Raw genomic sequence first — 16,819 nt, 5'->3', positions numbered from 1 at the left:
TTCTAACTCTCGCTCCCGGGTAACCCGATTCTCTCTTCAGTCTTCCCTAATTCTATTTGGCCCGGCCCCACCTAGCTCCAAGGGGCGCTTACCCTTCCCCCGTGGATCTCCGTCCTGGAGGGTGTGGTTTTTTTCTCCCACCTTGGGCTCCTGCCTGTGGGCTGCAGCTCTCCCGCCACGCTGTCGCCCCGCATCCTGACCAACTTTCCGTTTTCACGCCCGGAGTTTGTCCTGGGACTGGCCTTCTTCAAGCCCAACTTCAGCACTCTCTACCTTTCTTTGGCGTAGTTATTCTAATACTTTTTCTTCTGGATGGCTCCTTTCTCAGATGGGACCGAGTTTCCCTTCTCGTTCCTGGTTCGTGTAGTTTGGTTGTGTCCCAGTTCTTTCTTTAATGTAGGTTTAGAGCGATTCGTAAATTTGTGAAGTGCTGTTATATATTCAAAATGCTTTCATTGGTGCGTAACGACTAAGTTTTCTTTACCGGTGAATCACTTTCCCACCGTTTTCCTTGAGTTTTCAGTCTAATTAGTTGCCCAGACATCTCCACTGTCACTACTCTGGCCTTGTTTTCTTTAGGGGTATATCCTATCATCGTTCCTATTATTTCCTGTTTGACATAATCCTGTAGTTCGCTACCACCTCTTAAATCCAATCGTAGTCTGCCAGTATTGAGGCAGTCTTTCTCCAGCACCTGTGTAGCCTAACAATTGAGAGCTTTTTAAGCTCTTCAGTAAGGCATCCAAAGATCATCTTTTATTTGAAGGGCATATGATTAACATTTTTAGTGGAATTCAGTTCTTTTATTTTCTCTTTCACCATGGTAAGACTTTTTTTCACCAAGAGGTATGCCACTAGTTAGTGTATTTCTTTTCTTTCTCTCTCTCTCTTTTTTTTTTTTTTTGTACCTGGGATTGAACCCAGGGGTGCTCTACCACCGAGCCACATCCCTAGCCATTTTTTTTTTTTTTTTTAAATTTTGAAACAAAGTCTGGTTGAGTTGCTGAGGCTGGTTTTGAACTTGTGGTCCTCTTGCCTCAGCCTCTGGTACCACTGGTATTACAGGCGTGAGTCACTGTGCCCAGCTAGTTATTGTATTTCTTTTTTCTGTTAATTGCTTTTACTTTGATTCCACAAATAAAGGTGGAAGGAAAGTAAATGCCATTCATACCTAAGCTCTTCTCTAGCTCAGACATCAGGTGGGTACATTGGTATGGCCCTCATTATCTCAGGAATAGATTCCACTCTCTAGAAATGATTGATCATCTTTTACCTGCCTGTAGGACCCCAGTTTGCTAAGACTATTCTTCCTGTGCTGTGAAGCCTTCTCTTACCCTAGGCAATGGTGATTAGCTTCCTATACCACTTTTCTGCCTGCTAGCAGTGTGCTCTGCCTGATTTCTTTACTTATGGATAGTTCACATGTATGGTGAGAGATTTTCTCCTGATCTCTGTCCTACTTGTTTCCCATACTTTTGATTTCTTCCAGTTGCTTCCTTGCTGCTCTGACTCTCAATAATTAAGGAATATTTTCGGACAGATTTTCTTTGTGACTTAACTATGGCTGGAGGTGGTGGCATGGGAGAAAATGAGGCCATGAGAAAGTATTGTAATTGCTTCTTCTGCCTGTTTCCTGCCACTCTTGTTTCCTCTGGCTTAAGTGTGGGCTGGACTAGCAGTAGTCACATGTAGCTTCCTTTAGGACTAGAGCAATAACACCTCTACTTCCCCTTCCTGGGAAATGGTGAAGCTTGTGCATTGCTCACCAGGAGTGTCTTGTTATAAATCAGAGTGACCTTTTAGTAATTCAGGAATAAATGGTAAGAGAACATGAACCAGAATGGATTTATTTCAATATGCTCTTTTTTTTTTAATGGAAACCGGGCATTATCTCTACCCCCTAAAGTATGACATGCATGTAGGTAGTATAATCGTATATTGAAGGACTGAACTGTATGAAGTGACTTTACCTTTTTTTTTTTTAATATTTACTTTTTAGTTGTAGTTGGACACAATGCCTATATATATATATATATTTAGTTATATATGGACACAATATCTTTGTTTATTTTTATTTGGTGCCGAGGATGGAACCCAGTACCTCACATGTGCAGGCAAGTGCTCTGCCACTGAGCCACAACCCCAGCCCCACAATACCTTTACTTATTTTTATGTGGTCCTGAGGGTTGAACCCAGGGCTTTGCACATGCTAGACAAGGGCTCTACCGCTGAGCCACAATCTTAGCCCTTGACTTTACTTTTAAGCATGTTATCCTTTAAATATTGAAATCCTTTTTAAAATGATGAGTTAAGATTTCCTTTATTCTAAGATAGTTTTTCCACGGAATGGGGAATGTATTATAAAGGGATAATCCCTGTTCCAAAGTAGGAGTCTTTGTTAATTCACAAATAGAGAATTTCCTCTATACTTTAACAAATTGATGTTATTTTGTTTTTTTTCTTCTTGCAAGGTAACCCATATATCAGCAAATACCAGTTTACTCTTAGTTGTTAATTTGAGTAAATGGAATGTCCTTAAAAGCTAAGTGTTGGGCTGGGGATGTGGCTCGAGCGGTAGCGTGCTTGCCTGGCATGCGTGCGGCCCGTGTTCGATCCTCAGCACCACATACAAACAAAGATGTTGTGTCTGCCGAAAAACTAAAAAAAAAAAAAAAAAATTAAGAAATTCTCTCTCTCTCTCTCTCCCTCTCTCCCTCTCTCCCTCTCTCCCTCTCTCCCTCTCTCCCTCTCTCCTTCTCCCTCTCCCTCTCTCCCTCCCTCTTAAAAAAAACAATAAGGAAAAAAAAAAAAAAAAAAGCTAAGTGTTATGGCACCCAAGGTGTTGATGGTGAGGTAGTAATCCCTAATACATCTTAGCAGCTGTTTTTGTTGGTGTTTGTAAAACCCAGTGGAGATGAACCTAAAGGAAGGCAAAGAGAGAAAGGATCTGTAGGGAGTATCACCATATAAGCATGTGGTAGATTTTGAAATAATTTTAACACAATTTTTTTTTTCAAGAGTGAGAGAGAGAGAGAATTTTAACATTTATTTTTTCTTAGTTCTCGGCGGACACAACATCTTCGTTTGTATGTGGTGTTGAGGATCGAACCAGGGCCGCACGCACGCTAGGCGAGCGCGCTACTGCTTGAGCCACATCCCCATCCCAATTTTAACACAATTTAAGTGTCTACTTTTTTCTCTTTTTGATATGGGTATTGAACCAGTGGTGCATTTCCACGGAAATGGGTCCTTACTCCCCCTGCCCTCCTTTTTTTTTTTCTCCTTATTTTGAGATGAGATCTCACTAAGTTGCTTAGGGCCTTGCTAAATTGCTGAGGCTGGCCTTGAACTTGTGATCCTCTTGTCTCACCCTCCTGAGTTGCTGGGATTGCCATCACCACCTGGGTCTAAAACTTAGAAAAATTTCAGTGAGAATCATGTTTTCTGTCTGTGTGTGTTTGCATATGAGATTGTGAAGTACTAGGGATTGAATCCAGGGGTGCTCTACCACTGAGCTACATCCCTAACCCTTTTATTTTTATTTTGAGACAGGGTGTTCTCCATAGGTTGCTGAAAGTCCCACTAAGTTGCTGAGGCTGGCCTGCAACTTGTGATCATCCTGCCTCAACCTACTGTTTAGGTGTGTGCCAGCATGCCCAGCTCAATGAGAAACTTTTTAGTACCAGGGATTGAATCTAGGGGCGCTTAACCACTAAAAACACATCCCCATACTACCCCCCCCCCCACCCTTGGGGTGCTGGGGATTGAACCCAGGGCCTTGTGCATGTGAGGCAAGCACTCTACCAACTGAGTTATAGTCTCAGCCCTTCCAGACCTTTTTATTTTTTATTTTGGGTCAGGGTCTTGCTAAATTGATTAGGGCTTTGCCAAGTTGCTGAGGCTGCCTTTGAGTTTGCAGTCCTCCTGCTTCAGCCTCTGGAGCCTCTGAGATTATAGGCATGCACCATGCCTGTCTTAATGAGAAGTCTTTTTTTTTTTTTTAAATATTTTTAGTTACAGGTGGACACAATATTAATATTTTATGTGGTGCTGAGGATCAAACCCAGTGCCTCACCTGTGCATGCTAGGTGAGCACTCTACCTGTGAGCCACAACCCCAGCCCTCAGTGAGAAGCTTTTAAAGATTATTTGTGGAGAAGGGAATCATTTGGATTTAGACATTTTGATGTATATTTTTTTCCTTGTTTTTTTAATATTTATTTTTTAGTTCTCAGCGGACACAACATCTTTGTATGTGGTGCTGAGGATCAAACCCGGGCCGCACGCATGCCAGGCGAGTGCGCTACCGCTTGAGCCACACCCCCAGCCCCTTTTTTCCTTGTTGATACTGGGGTTTGAACCGAGGGTGCTTAATCACAGAGGTACATCCGAAGTCCTTTACTTGTTTAGAGATGGTCTTGCAGAGGCTGATTTTCTACTTGTGATCCTTTTGCCCCAGCCTCCCAAATAGTTGTGATTACAGATGTCTGCCATTGTGCCTCCAGCTTGCTGTAACTTTTGTTTTCTTGCTAGTTATTAACTTGTCCCTAAGTAAAATGTCACATAAGGACCTTCTCATTTAGTTATATTGTGTATATACAATCTAATAATACCTAGTACTTTTACAATTTTTTAAAATTTATTTTTTGTTACAGGTAGACACAATATTTTTATGTGGTGCTGAGGATCAAACCCAGTGCTTCATGCATGCTAGGCGAGTGCTCTGCTTCTAAGCCACAATCCCAGCCCTAAATTTTTTTTTTAACATGTCTCCGTCTCATCAAATCAGTTGTAACTGTTATAGGTAGATGGATATAATACCTCTATTTTATTTATTTTTTTAATTTTAATTTTTTTATTTTTTAGTTGTAGATGGATTTAATACCTTTATTTTTTATTTTTACATGGTTCTGGGGATTGAACCCAGTGCCTCACGCATGTTAGGCAAGTGTTGTACTACTGAGCCACAGCCCTGGCTCTATTTGTTTTTATATGGTGCTGGGGATCGAACCCAGTGCCTCACATATGCTAGGCAAGCTCTCTACCACTGAGCCACAAACCCGGCCCCTCATGTTCTCATTTTTTATTTTGAGGTAGGATGATATAAGTTGGTTATGGCCTTGCTAAATTTGCTAAGGCTGACTTTGAACTTGTGATCCTCCTGCCTTAGCTACCTGAGCCACTGGATTACAAATGTGTACCACTACTCCCGGCTCTTTCCTTTATTCTTGTCTTTCTCTTTTTGTCTCTTCTCTTGCTTCAGCTTCTATACAAAAATTTTCTGAATACTCACTGAGCCTCAGTTGAGGAGATCATGGGCCCAGTTTCTTTAGAGATGGGTCTTTGGACTGTATTTAACACTACAACATGCCACTTCTCAGCATGTTATAATTTACAATCTTTGCAACCTCATAGACTTGAGCAAGGTGTTTAGTGATGCTTGTATTATATGTGACTACCTGGTTGGACTGTGTGTTCTTTGAAGGCTGGATTTGGTAAGATTTGGCATTGACAAATCATTAAACAAGAAAATAAGTGGTTATTTATTCATTCATTTATTTTGTGGCACTGGGGATTGAACCCAGGATGCTCTACCACTGAGCCCTTTTAAATATCTTTTTGAGAGACAAAGTCTCACTGATTTTCTTAAGCTGGCCTCAAATTTTTGATCCTCCTGAGTCTTCAGGTTTACAGGTGTGCAACTATAAGTGGGTACTTAATTAAAAGTTCAAGTTCAGGGGCTGGAGGCATAGTTCAGTGGTAGAGTATGTGCTTAGCATACATGATGTACTGGGTTCATTCCCAGCACCAAAACAACAATAACAAAAAAACAGCAACAACAAAACTCCCTAAACCATAAGTTTACTTGAAAAAGGATTTAGAAGAAAATGTTTTGATTTAGGACTGATTGTTTTCCAGGGTATACTCAAGGGTAGATAGAGTGCTTACCTAGCATTTGAGAAGCCCTAGGGTTTGATTTCCAGCACAGCCTTCTAGACTGAGCTTGCCTGATCCCTTTCACAAATTAATAAATTTCCATTTTTGAGTATGTTTTTAGGTCAGGCTGGTTGGAACTATGTTACCTATAAAAGCAATTTTTAAAAATTTGAAAAAGTAAATAAGATAAAAACTAGTGATTTAAGATATTGTTAGAAACACCCATTTTTCTTTTTTGTTTTTGTGGTACTGGGGATTGAACCCAGAGCTTTGCATGCTAGGCAAGCACTCTGTCACTGAGCTATATCTCCAGACCTTTTTAGATTTGTTGTTATTGTTGTTGTTGTGCTAGGGATTGAACCTAGTACATGCAAGGCAAGCACTCTACCAATTGAGCTATATACCCCAGCCCCTTTTTCAGATTTTTTAAGTCTTGCCCAGTTGTCCTCAAAGTTGCAGTTCTCCAGTCTCAGCCTCCAAGTAGCTGGTATCATAGGTATGCACAGCTCCTTACCCTTTTTTCTTTTCTTTTTTTTGGGGGGCAGGGGTGGGGGGGCAGTCTTGGAATTGAACTCGGGGACACTCGACCTGAGCCACATCCCCACCTCTATTTCATATCTTTATTTAGTGATAAGGTCTCACTGACTTGCTTAGCACCTTGCTTTTGCTGAGACTGTCTTTGAATTTGTGATCTTCCTGTCTTAGCCTCCTGAGCTGCTGGGATTACAGGTGTATGCCACCATGCTTGGCCCCTTTTTTCTTTACATAAAGTGTGTGTGTGTGTGTGTGTGTATGTATGTATGTATAGTATGTATATATGTGTATGTATGTATACACACCCCCCCCCCCATTGTTCTGGAGATCAAACCCAGAGCCTCATGTATGGTAAGCAAGCACTCTACTACTCAGGTATAACCATATAATCCCTAGTTGTAGTCCCCGTTCCGTCTCCCACTCCAAAAACCTGTGATCATACTTTGCATATTTACAATTTTTTTTTGAAAAATATAGCAAGGTCATTGTAGAAAGTATAAGAGCTGGGTGTGTAACAGTGGTAGAGGACTTGCCTAATGTGTCAGGCTCTGGGTTCAATCCACAGTACCAAAACAAATAAACAAAACACTATTATTTTCTGCTTGGGATGAAGCCAGGAACTCATCATTGGGAGGATAGATTCTACCTGTGAATTGGGCTGTATCCTTGTTGTTACTTTCTTTTTTGTGGTGCTAGAGATTGAATCCAGGGCTTTGTCCACGGGAGGCAAGCACTCTACCAACTGAGCTATATCCCCAGTCCATGTTGTTACTTTTATTACCATATCATAATTGTATCTGTTTTTAGCCTTGACTAGTAATTTATTTGTAGCAGCTCACAAATGAGAGACAAAGTTAGTCACATCAGTCACAGTAAACATTTTCTTTTTAAAATTTGTGTACTTAAATTCTTTTGATACTGGGGATTAAACCCAGGAGTGTTCTACAACTGAGCTACATTCCAAGCATTTTTTATTTTATTATGTGTGTGTTTAAAAGCATACACAAAATATACAACATATATGTACACATATATTTATACATATGTAATAATATATATGTTGTAGATGGACACAATACCTTTATTTTATTTATTTATTTTTATGTGGTGCTGAGAATTGAACCCTCTGCTACACAGGTGCTAGGCAAGCACTCTACCACTGAGCCACAACCCCAGCCCACTTTTTATTTTTCTAAGATAGGGTCTTGCTAAGTTGCTGAGGCTGGCCTAGAACTTGTAATCCTCCTATTTTGGCCTTCTGAGTCATTGGGATTATAGGCAAGTGCCACTGCTCCTGGCTTCAATTCTTTTTTATATTGTCATTATTCTTTTTGCAGTGGTAGGGATTGCGCCCTTGGGGTATTCTGTCACTTATCTATATCCTCAGCCTTTTTAAATTATTTTATTTTCCAGTACTGGGGATTGAACCCAGGAGCATTCTACCTCTCTGAGCTACATCCCCAGTATGTTTTTATTTTGGGGTGGGGTCACCAAGTTGCCGAGGCTGGTCTTAAATTTATAATCCTTCTGTCTCAGCTTCCCAAGTGGCTGGGATTACAGGTATGAACCACCATGCCTGGCTGGGTCAATTTTATATAGTAAGTTTAATGCTTTAATTGATCACTCCCATCAAGATCTTGTTTTTATTTTATTTTATTATTTTAAAATTTTTATTAGTTGTTGATGAAATTTTTTATTTTATTTATTTATTTGTATGTGGTGCTGAGTATTGAACCAGTGCCTCACACATGCTAGGCAAGTGCTCTACCACTGAGCCACAATCCCAGCCCAAGATCTTGTTTTATTTTGATTAGAAATTTCCTGCTATAACATCAATTTGAAGGAACAGTTTACTTGATAAAATGTTCCTTCAAATTGCTGGAGACCAGATGATCTCTTTAACATTTCTTAGCTTCGGTACTTCAGCTTGTTTAATGCCTTCTAAATTCATTATAGTTGGAAGTGTTATGGTAATGGTAGAAAATTATTTCTGTGTAGTACAGTGCAATCCAGGTGTGAAAGGAAAAAATCCTTGTTAGAATGGGCCATTTACTATTTTATTACAACAGAAGAGCGTTTATTTTTTAAATTTTACTAAAAGGCTTTGTTGTAATGGGATGGAGCTTGCACAGTTGGATGTAGCAAAGCAAACTTAGATACTCTGATAGTTTGCCCAACTATCAGAAAGGAAAGAGGATTTTATTTGGGTGATAGCTAGACAGTAGCACAGTTTGGTAAATATATACTAAAAAATCTTTAATTGTATATGTAAGGATGTATTTTATGGTATTTAAGCCATTCTGCAGTAAAATTATTAATATCTTTTTGAATAAGTGAATTTAATATTATGGAATGAAGAGATTGAACAGGAAAAAAGTGGCCCATGTTCATTAGTCCTGTAATTGCTGCTATTTATGTTAACTAAGCATTTGAAGTACATTATCTTGTTTGCTGCTGCTTACAGACTTGGGAAACCTTGAGATACTTGTCCTTTGTTACCTAATCTTAAAATTAGTGGACTCCAGATCTGACTCTAAACCTATGCTCTTAATCATACTACTGTACTCTTTTGCCTATGTGAAATATTGCTATCTGGGAATACAGCCAGGTGCAAGCTGATAAATGAGAACAGTGTAAGCAATAGATAGAAAGGAACATTAACACCTTTGTAGTGCAAAAGACTGGGATTTTGTAATGTGTGAGGAAGGAGGGATGGGATACACAGGCAGGGTCCTTGAACTCCTATGCCAGATTTCACTAGACTGGCTTCATTTTTCTTCTTTTTTTTGGGTGGTAGTGGAGATTAAACCCAAAACCTCACACATGCTAGGCAACAGCTCTACTGTTTAGATTTTTTTTTCACTTTTATCTATTTTGTGTGTTGGAGTTTAGTCAAGATGTTCGATTGAATTGAAATTCTATGCTTTAAAGAAAAGAAAAAACACTCCTTTTCCTTTGTTTTTTATTCTGATTTTACTTTCTGTTCCAATCAGCATGATGAATTGATATCTAAGCCCTCTGCCAGTTTAGATGCATCCTATGAGGACATTAGGCACACAACACTGAGAAGTGACAATTGATAGATTAGTGAGAAAGAGAGAAAGCTGTAAAATTACTCTTAGGACTCTGGGGGCTGAGGCTGTGGCTCAGTGGTAGAGCGCTTAGCATGTGTGAGGCACTGGGTTTGATTTTCAGCACCACATATAATTAAATGAATACAATAAAGGTCTATATATCTTAAAAAATATATATACATATATAAACAATAATTAAAATTCTGGCCAGGTGCAGTGGCATGCGCCTATAATCCCAGTAACTGGGGAGGTTGAGGCAGGAGAATGGCAAGTTCTAGTCCAGCCTCAACAGTTTAGCGAGTAATAAAAAGGGCTGGGGATGTAGCTCAGTGGTAAAATACCCTTGGGTTAAATTCCCAGTACCCAAAACAAAACAAAACAAGCAAAACAAAACGAAAGAAAGAGCCAAGCCTCAAAAATTTTTTTTTTTTTCTTAAATGGTACAGGGAATTGAACCTAGGGCCTCATACATGCTGTGGAAGTGCTCCATCATTTAACTATACCAACACTTTTTATTTTGAGGCAAGGTCTTGCTAAACTTCCCCGACTGGCCTCAAATTTGGCATTCTTCTGCTTCAGCCTCCTGAATATCTGGATTACAGACCTTCATAGAACTCAGTCTCTGGAGATTGTACTTGTAGAGTGCTGGCTTTGGTATGTATGAAGTCCTGGGCTTAATCATCCACAGATACAAAAAACTCTCAGTTGCTGTTTAGTATATGGTTATGTGACCCTAAAACGCCCCATTTGTTTGTTTGTTTTTTTTTTTTTTTAGAGAGTGAGGAGAGAGAGAGAATATTTTAATATGGTAAAATATTAAAATATTTTAATATTTTACCATTTGTTTGTTTGTTTGTTTTTTTTTTTTTAGAGAGTGAGGAGAGAGAGAGAATATTTTAATATTTTACTTCTTAGTTTTCCGCAGACACAACATCTTTGTTTGTATGTGGTGCTGAGCATCGAACCCAGGCCGCAAGCATGCCAGACGGGCACGCTACCGCTTGAGCCACATCCCCAGCCCCCAAAACGCCCCATTTGTAATTGACATTATATAGAAAGTAATTGGTGTTCATGTTGAGGAACCAAAAATGAGAAAATGAAGGGTATGCTCAATACATTTTAGAAAACATGTCTGAGAAAGGCGATGGCAAAGAAGTAGGTAATATTTGGAAGAATGGCAACGCCAATTTGACCAAAGTGTAGGGAATGGAAAGCAACAAAGAATTTGTATTTTATTGTGTTGCCAGGTTTTAGCAGTATACTAGAAGATCAATCAGTATACCCGGCATCAGTTTATAATTAAGAGGTCAGGCATGGTGGTGCATGCCTGTAATGCCAGTGGTTGGGGAGGCTAAAGCAGGAGGATTGCAGGTTCAAAGCCAGCTTCAGGAACTTAGCAAGATCCCTGTCTCAAAATAAAATATAAGAAGGTCTGGGAAGTGGGCTGGGGTTGTAGCTCTGCGGTAGAGCATTCACCTAGCACGCCTAGCACTTGCAAAGCCCTGGGTTGGATCCTCAGCACCACATAAAAATAAATAAAATAAAGGTATTGTGTCCAACTACAACTAAAAAAAAAAAAAAGTTGCTAGGGATGTGGCTCTGTGGTTGAGGTTCCCCTGAGTTCAATCCCCACACCCAGTTCCTGCCAACCACCAATATACTTTGTTTCTATGGATTTGTTCATTCTGAACATTGAATATATATGGAATTATACAATATCTGTAAATGTTATTTTGTGACTTTATTTTACTTAGCATGATATTTTAAAGATTTACCCATGTGTTAGTACATAACAGAACTTTATTTTACTACTTTAATATTATTCTAATATTCTATTGTGGGGCTGGGGTTATAGTTCAGTGGTAGGTCTACTTAGCACATGTGAGGCACTGGGTTTGATTCTCAGCATTACATAAAAATAAACATAATAAAGCTAGTATAAAAAATCTATTATGAATTTATACTATGTTTCATTTATTCATCAGTTGATAGACATTTGGTTTGTTTCTACTTTTTGGCTATTATGATTCATTCATGTACATATTTCTTGTTGAGCATCTGTTTTCAATTCTTTTGAATTCATAGAGTAGAATTGCTTGGTTATTTTGGGGAAGTGCTTGGCAAACTTAAAACAATATTAATATCTGTTCTGTTTTGAGCAACTCTGAATTTTTTTTCAGGTATTGGAAATTTGACCAATGGTCAAATTTGGTAAATTGCCACTGAAGTACATCCCAAGCCCTTCTTCAGTTTTTTTTTTTTTTTTTAAATATTTTTATTTTTTAGTTCTCGGCGGACACAACATCTTTGTTGGTATGTGGTGCTGAGGATCGAACCAGGGCCGCACGCATGCCAGGTGAGCGCGCTACCGCTTGAGCCACATCCCCAGCCCCCTTCTTCATTTTTTTGATACCAGGGGTTGAACCCAGAGGTTCTTAACCACTGAACCACATCCCTAGCCCTTTTTATTTTTAAAAAAATTTTAATTAAATTTTTTTTGTAGTTATAGATGGACAGAATGCTTGTATTTTGTTTATGTGGTACTATGATTGAACCCAGTGCCTTACACATGCTAGGCAAGTGCTCTGCCACTGAGCTACAGCCCCAGCACCAACCCTTTTTATTTTTTGAGACAGGGTCTCATTAAGTTGCGTAGGGCCTCACTAAATTGCTGAAGCTGGCTTTGAACTTGTGATCCTTCTACCTCAGCCTCTTGAGCCTCTAGGATTACAGGCATGTGCCATTGCGCCCAGCTCTGATTTTAATAGAACCTGGGAGTCATCTTTTTTTAGAAATTCTCTAAATGATTACTGTGCAACCAGAGATGCTGATGGATAGTGATCCATTCTTCAAGAGTTTTTATTTTTATCTTTTGAATTGGGGTCTTGCTACGTTGCCCAGGCTGGCCTTGAACTCCCAATCCTTCTTGAGCCTCCCAAGGAGCTGAGATGATAGCCATATGCCACTGTATGCAGCTTTTAGTCTTTTTTCCCCCTGTATTAGGTATTGAACCAAGGGCCTCATGGATGCTAGGCAAGCACTCTACCACTGAGCTACATCAGCAGCTCTTTTTTTTTTTTTTTAATTTTTAATATTTATTTAATTTTTTTTTTTTAGTTCTCGGCAGACACAACATCTTTGTTGGTATGTGGTGCTTAGGATCGAACCCGGGCCGCACTCTTTTTTTTTTTTTTAAACTTGAGGTGAAACAGCTGGCCTTAAACTTTTTTTCTCTTTTGGTACTGGGGATTGAACCCAGGGGCACTTAACCACTGAACCATATTCCCAGCCCTTTTTATGTTTTTTTAGAGACAGAAGAGTCTTGCTAAATTGCTTAGGGCCTTGTTAAGTTGCTGAGATTGGCTTTGAACTTGTGATCCTCCTGCCTCAGCCTCCCGAGTCACTGGGATTTCAGGTGTGTGCCACCATACTCGGCTTGGCCTTAAACATTTGGTCTTCCTGTCACATCCTCCCATGAAACTGGGATTAAAAGCCCTTCTAGAGTTTTAAGATTCATTTGATAATGACAAATTCCTGATGGAGTAGATGTTTTCCTGGGCTTCTGCTAATTTTTAAACATTTTATTAGTTTCTTAGGTCCACTGAGAAACCATAGGATCAGAATGTGGCAGGAGGTAATAGCATAAATATACACTCATTCCTTATTGCTGGAGTTGCTGAGAAACCTAGTAGGTATCAGAAATGAACATTGAAGGGGCTGGTATGTGGCTCAAGCGGTAGCACGCTCGCCTGGCATGCATGCGGCCCGGGTTCAATCCTCAGCACCACATACAAACAAAGATATTGTGTCTGCCGAAAACTAAAAAATAAATATCAAAAATTCTCTCTCTCACCTCTCTCTTAAAAAAAAAAAAAGAAATGAACATTGAAAGCAAAAAGCAGAATGGAGATATACTGTTGTGAATATGGATGGTTGCAAATTCTGGGGAAGCAAGTCCAGATGGTGATACATATGAAGGTGAATACAATCTAATGTAAGTGGTACAGGGAATAAAGAAAAACAACAGAGTTTATGTTTAACAAAAATCATAAGTACTAAATTCATAAGGATGTTTCTAAATATACTCATGTAAGTGGATAGTCTGTAGAAAATCTTTTGATCTGATTATAGTCCTTTTTTTTTTGAGAGAGAGAGAGAGAGAGAGAGAGAGAGAGATAATTTTTAATATTTATTTTTTAGTTCTCGGCAGACACAACATCTTCTGTTGGTATGTGGTGCTGAGGATCGAACCCGGGCCTTAATATTTATTTTTTAGTTCTCGGCAGACACAACATCTTCTGTTGGTATGTGGTGCTGAGGATCGAACCCGGGCCGCACGCATGCCAGGCGAGTGCGCTACTGCTTGAGCCACATCCCCAGTCCCCCCCTTTTTTTTTTTAAGTAGACTCTTTACTAGTTCTTCTCTGTTGTAATAATTCTTTTTGTTTGTTTGTTTGTTTTTTGTGGTGCTGGGATTGAACCCGGGGCCTCACACATGCTAGGCAAGTGCTCTGCCACTGAGCCACAGCCTCAGCCCCTGAGTAGTAATTCTTTAATGAAGATATCCGATTGGTATTTGAGAGGCATTGTTGAATATAATCTGAAGTAGTCTGTTTATAATTTGATAGGGTTTGTGCAAAGATACATAGTATAGGTTGTTTTTTTTTTTTTTGAGAGGTCTGTTAGAAGTAGGGATGATGACTGATTATGATTTTTTTTTTTAAATCTTAGCTTACAACAGTTTTGAACTTGGCTTCATGAAGTACATTGTTTTTTATTTATTTTTTTTTTAAAGAGAGAGAGAATTTTTTTTAATATTTATTTTTTAGTTCTCGGCTGACACATCTTTGTTGGTATGTGGTGCTGAGGATCGAACCCGGGCCGCACGCATGCCAGGCGAGCGCGTTACCGCTTGAGCCACATCCCCAGCCCCGACTGATTATGATAATTATGGACTTTTCAAGGAATTGGAGATAATACTAGGTAGCTACTGGGTTAAAGACAGGGCTTAAGGGCTGAGGATATAGCTCAGTGGTAAGAGTGCCTACTTTACCCATGTGTGAACACCTGAGTTCAAACAGTACTGGAAAAAACAATAACAAAAATAAAACCTTGTGAAAAGAGAATTGAAACGGGATACGTGTATTGAAGCAGCCATAGGCAATCAAATACTTTTCCATCCCTAACCTTAGGTAACCTGAAGTGTGACTGTACAAAATAAAATGTGATGTTCTGTAATGTCCAAGTTCAGCACTCATTTTTTCTGTGGGCAGGTTAGTGCATGGGACAGCTGATAACACTGTGGTTTCTGTCTGCCAAGTGTGGGTGTAGGGGAGTTCAGCCTTGTCCACCAGCTGCTAGAGGTCTGACCCTGCCCTCTGCAGCTGTGAAGAATAAAAGTATCAGCTTGGTCAGCTTCTGGCATGCAGGGCAGTAGCAGTTGAGCTGCATGGAATTAGGTCTCCTAGTTGAGTACTTTGGAAACCTAGTTGTCTTATTGACTTTCTCTTGCTGGCTTTTCTAGACCTCCTGAATTGATTTTTGTGGTTTTGGGGATTGAGCCCAGAGGCACTTGAGATATACCCTTGCCCTTTATTTTTTATTTTGAAATATGGTCTCACACTAAGTGACTGAGGCTGGTCATGAATTTATGATCCTTCTACCTCAGCCTTCCAAGTTGTTGGGACTATAGGTGTGCACCACTGTACCCAGCAAGATTTTTTTTAAAAAAAATTGATTTGTATCATTGGTTTTCTTTTTTTTAGTTGTAGATGGACACAATACCTTATTTACTTACTTATTTATTTTTATGTTGTGCTCAGGATCAAACCTAGTTCTCATACATGCTAGGCAAGAGCTCTACCACTGATCTACAGCTCCAGCCCCCAGAAAGATTCTTAATCTATTAAAATTCACTTAATGATGCAGAAAAGGGTTGAGAGTAATGGTTCTTTCTATATAGAAAAGCAGGGCTGGGGCTGTGGCTCAAGTGGTAAAGTGCTTGCCTAGTACTAGAACCCTAGTACCTGTGAGGCACTGGGTTCGATCTTCAGCACCACATAAAAATAAAGATATTGAGTCCACCTAAAACTAAAAAATAAATATTAATAAAAGAAATACAGAAATTAAAAAAGAAAAAGCAAGGACAGAGGTTGGAAATTAAACATAATAAAGCAGAACTAGTCAAAGCATAATAGTATAGAGCACCTGTGGTATCTGGGAGGCTGGGGAACTTAGATTATGATGCATAACAGATTTTTCTCATCGGATGAGAGCTATGCATGTTATGCGGTTCTGCTGCCTTGAAGAAGAGGAAACCAAGTTGGGGACTACAATATTGCATAATTGTTAAAAGACCATGGAGCCAGATGACTGGGGTTTGAATTTTTAATTTTTATCACTTCACTATCTGTGACTGTTTATGTCTTAGGTTTTTTTTTTTTTTTGGGTAAAATGGAAATAGTAATGTTAATGTTCCTCAGAGTGTTGTTGGAAAGGTTAATGACTTAATACTGTGCTTCTAAAGCCCTTAAAATGGTATCTGGTACATAGTAAACACCATTTCTTTGCTGCTATTAATTTATCATTGCTTATTGGTTTTAGACATTTTGAAATGAGTTTATATACAGAGGACCTGTGTTTATCCTTGTCAGTCTAAGTGGTAGTCCCTGTAATATTGGCTTTGTGATTGAGTAAATAGCATCTCTGACGTTATTTCTTTTTTTATATATTTTTTTTATTTGTGGGTGGACACAATGCCTCAAACATGCTAGGCAAGTGCTCTACCACTGAGCTACAACCCCAGCCCCAGTTTTTTTTTTAAAATTTTTAAATGGTACTGGGGTTCAATGCAGAGACTCCCACATGGTAGACAAGTACTCTGCTACATCCCAGACCTTTTTATTTTATTTTGGAAAGAAGATATTGTTAAATCCCCAGAGTTAGCCTTGAACTTGTGATCCTCATCTTCCTTGAATACCAGGAATTACATGCATGTGCCACCACACCTGGCCTGGCTTTCCTTTTTTTTGTTTTGTTCTTTTGGTATGGTGTCTTATTATGTTGCCCTGAGTAACTTTGAACTCCTGGGCTTAAACAATCTTCGCAGGTCAATTTCCTGAATAGCTGGGACCATAGGTGTGTGCCACTGTGCCTGGCTTTGTGGGCCTTCTGTTTTTTGTGGAACCAGGGGTTAAATTGAGCCCAGGTCCTCCCTCATGCTATGCAAGTGCTCTGCTACTGAGCTGCTATATCCCTATCCCTTTTTTCTTCTTT

General features: G+C 39.4%; 1 protein-coding gene across 1 annotated transcript in view; it reads left to right on the top strand.

The window, feature by feature from the left end:
• The window catches only part of LOC144254336 (ubiquitin-associated protein 2-like), a 62,356-nt gene that overhangs the window by 284 nt on the left and 45,253 nt on the right, over window positions 1–16,819 (top strand). The window contains exon 2 of the mRNA XM_077797344.1: window positions 11,831–11,900. Within this exon, the coding sequence (XP_077653470.1) occupies window positions 11,894–11,900 (7 nt within the window). The 5' untranslated portion in view covers window positions 11,831–11,893. The remainder of the gene's footprint in view (window positions 1–11,830; window positions 11,901–16,819) is intronic.

The sequence above is a fragment of the Urocitellus parryii genome, chromosome 4, assembly GCF_045843805.1.
Source record: "Urocitellus parryii isolate mUroPar1 chromosome 4, mUroPar1.hap1, whole genome shotgun sequence".
In the NCBI taxonomy this organism is placed as follows: Eukaryota; Metazoa; Chordata; class Mammalia; order Rodentia; family Sciuridae; genus Urocitellus; species Urocitellus parryii.
The sequence above is the reverse complement of the archived record's forward strand: the minus strand, read 5'-3'. Positions and strand labels throughout refer to the sequence as shown.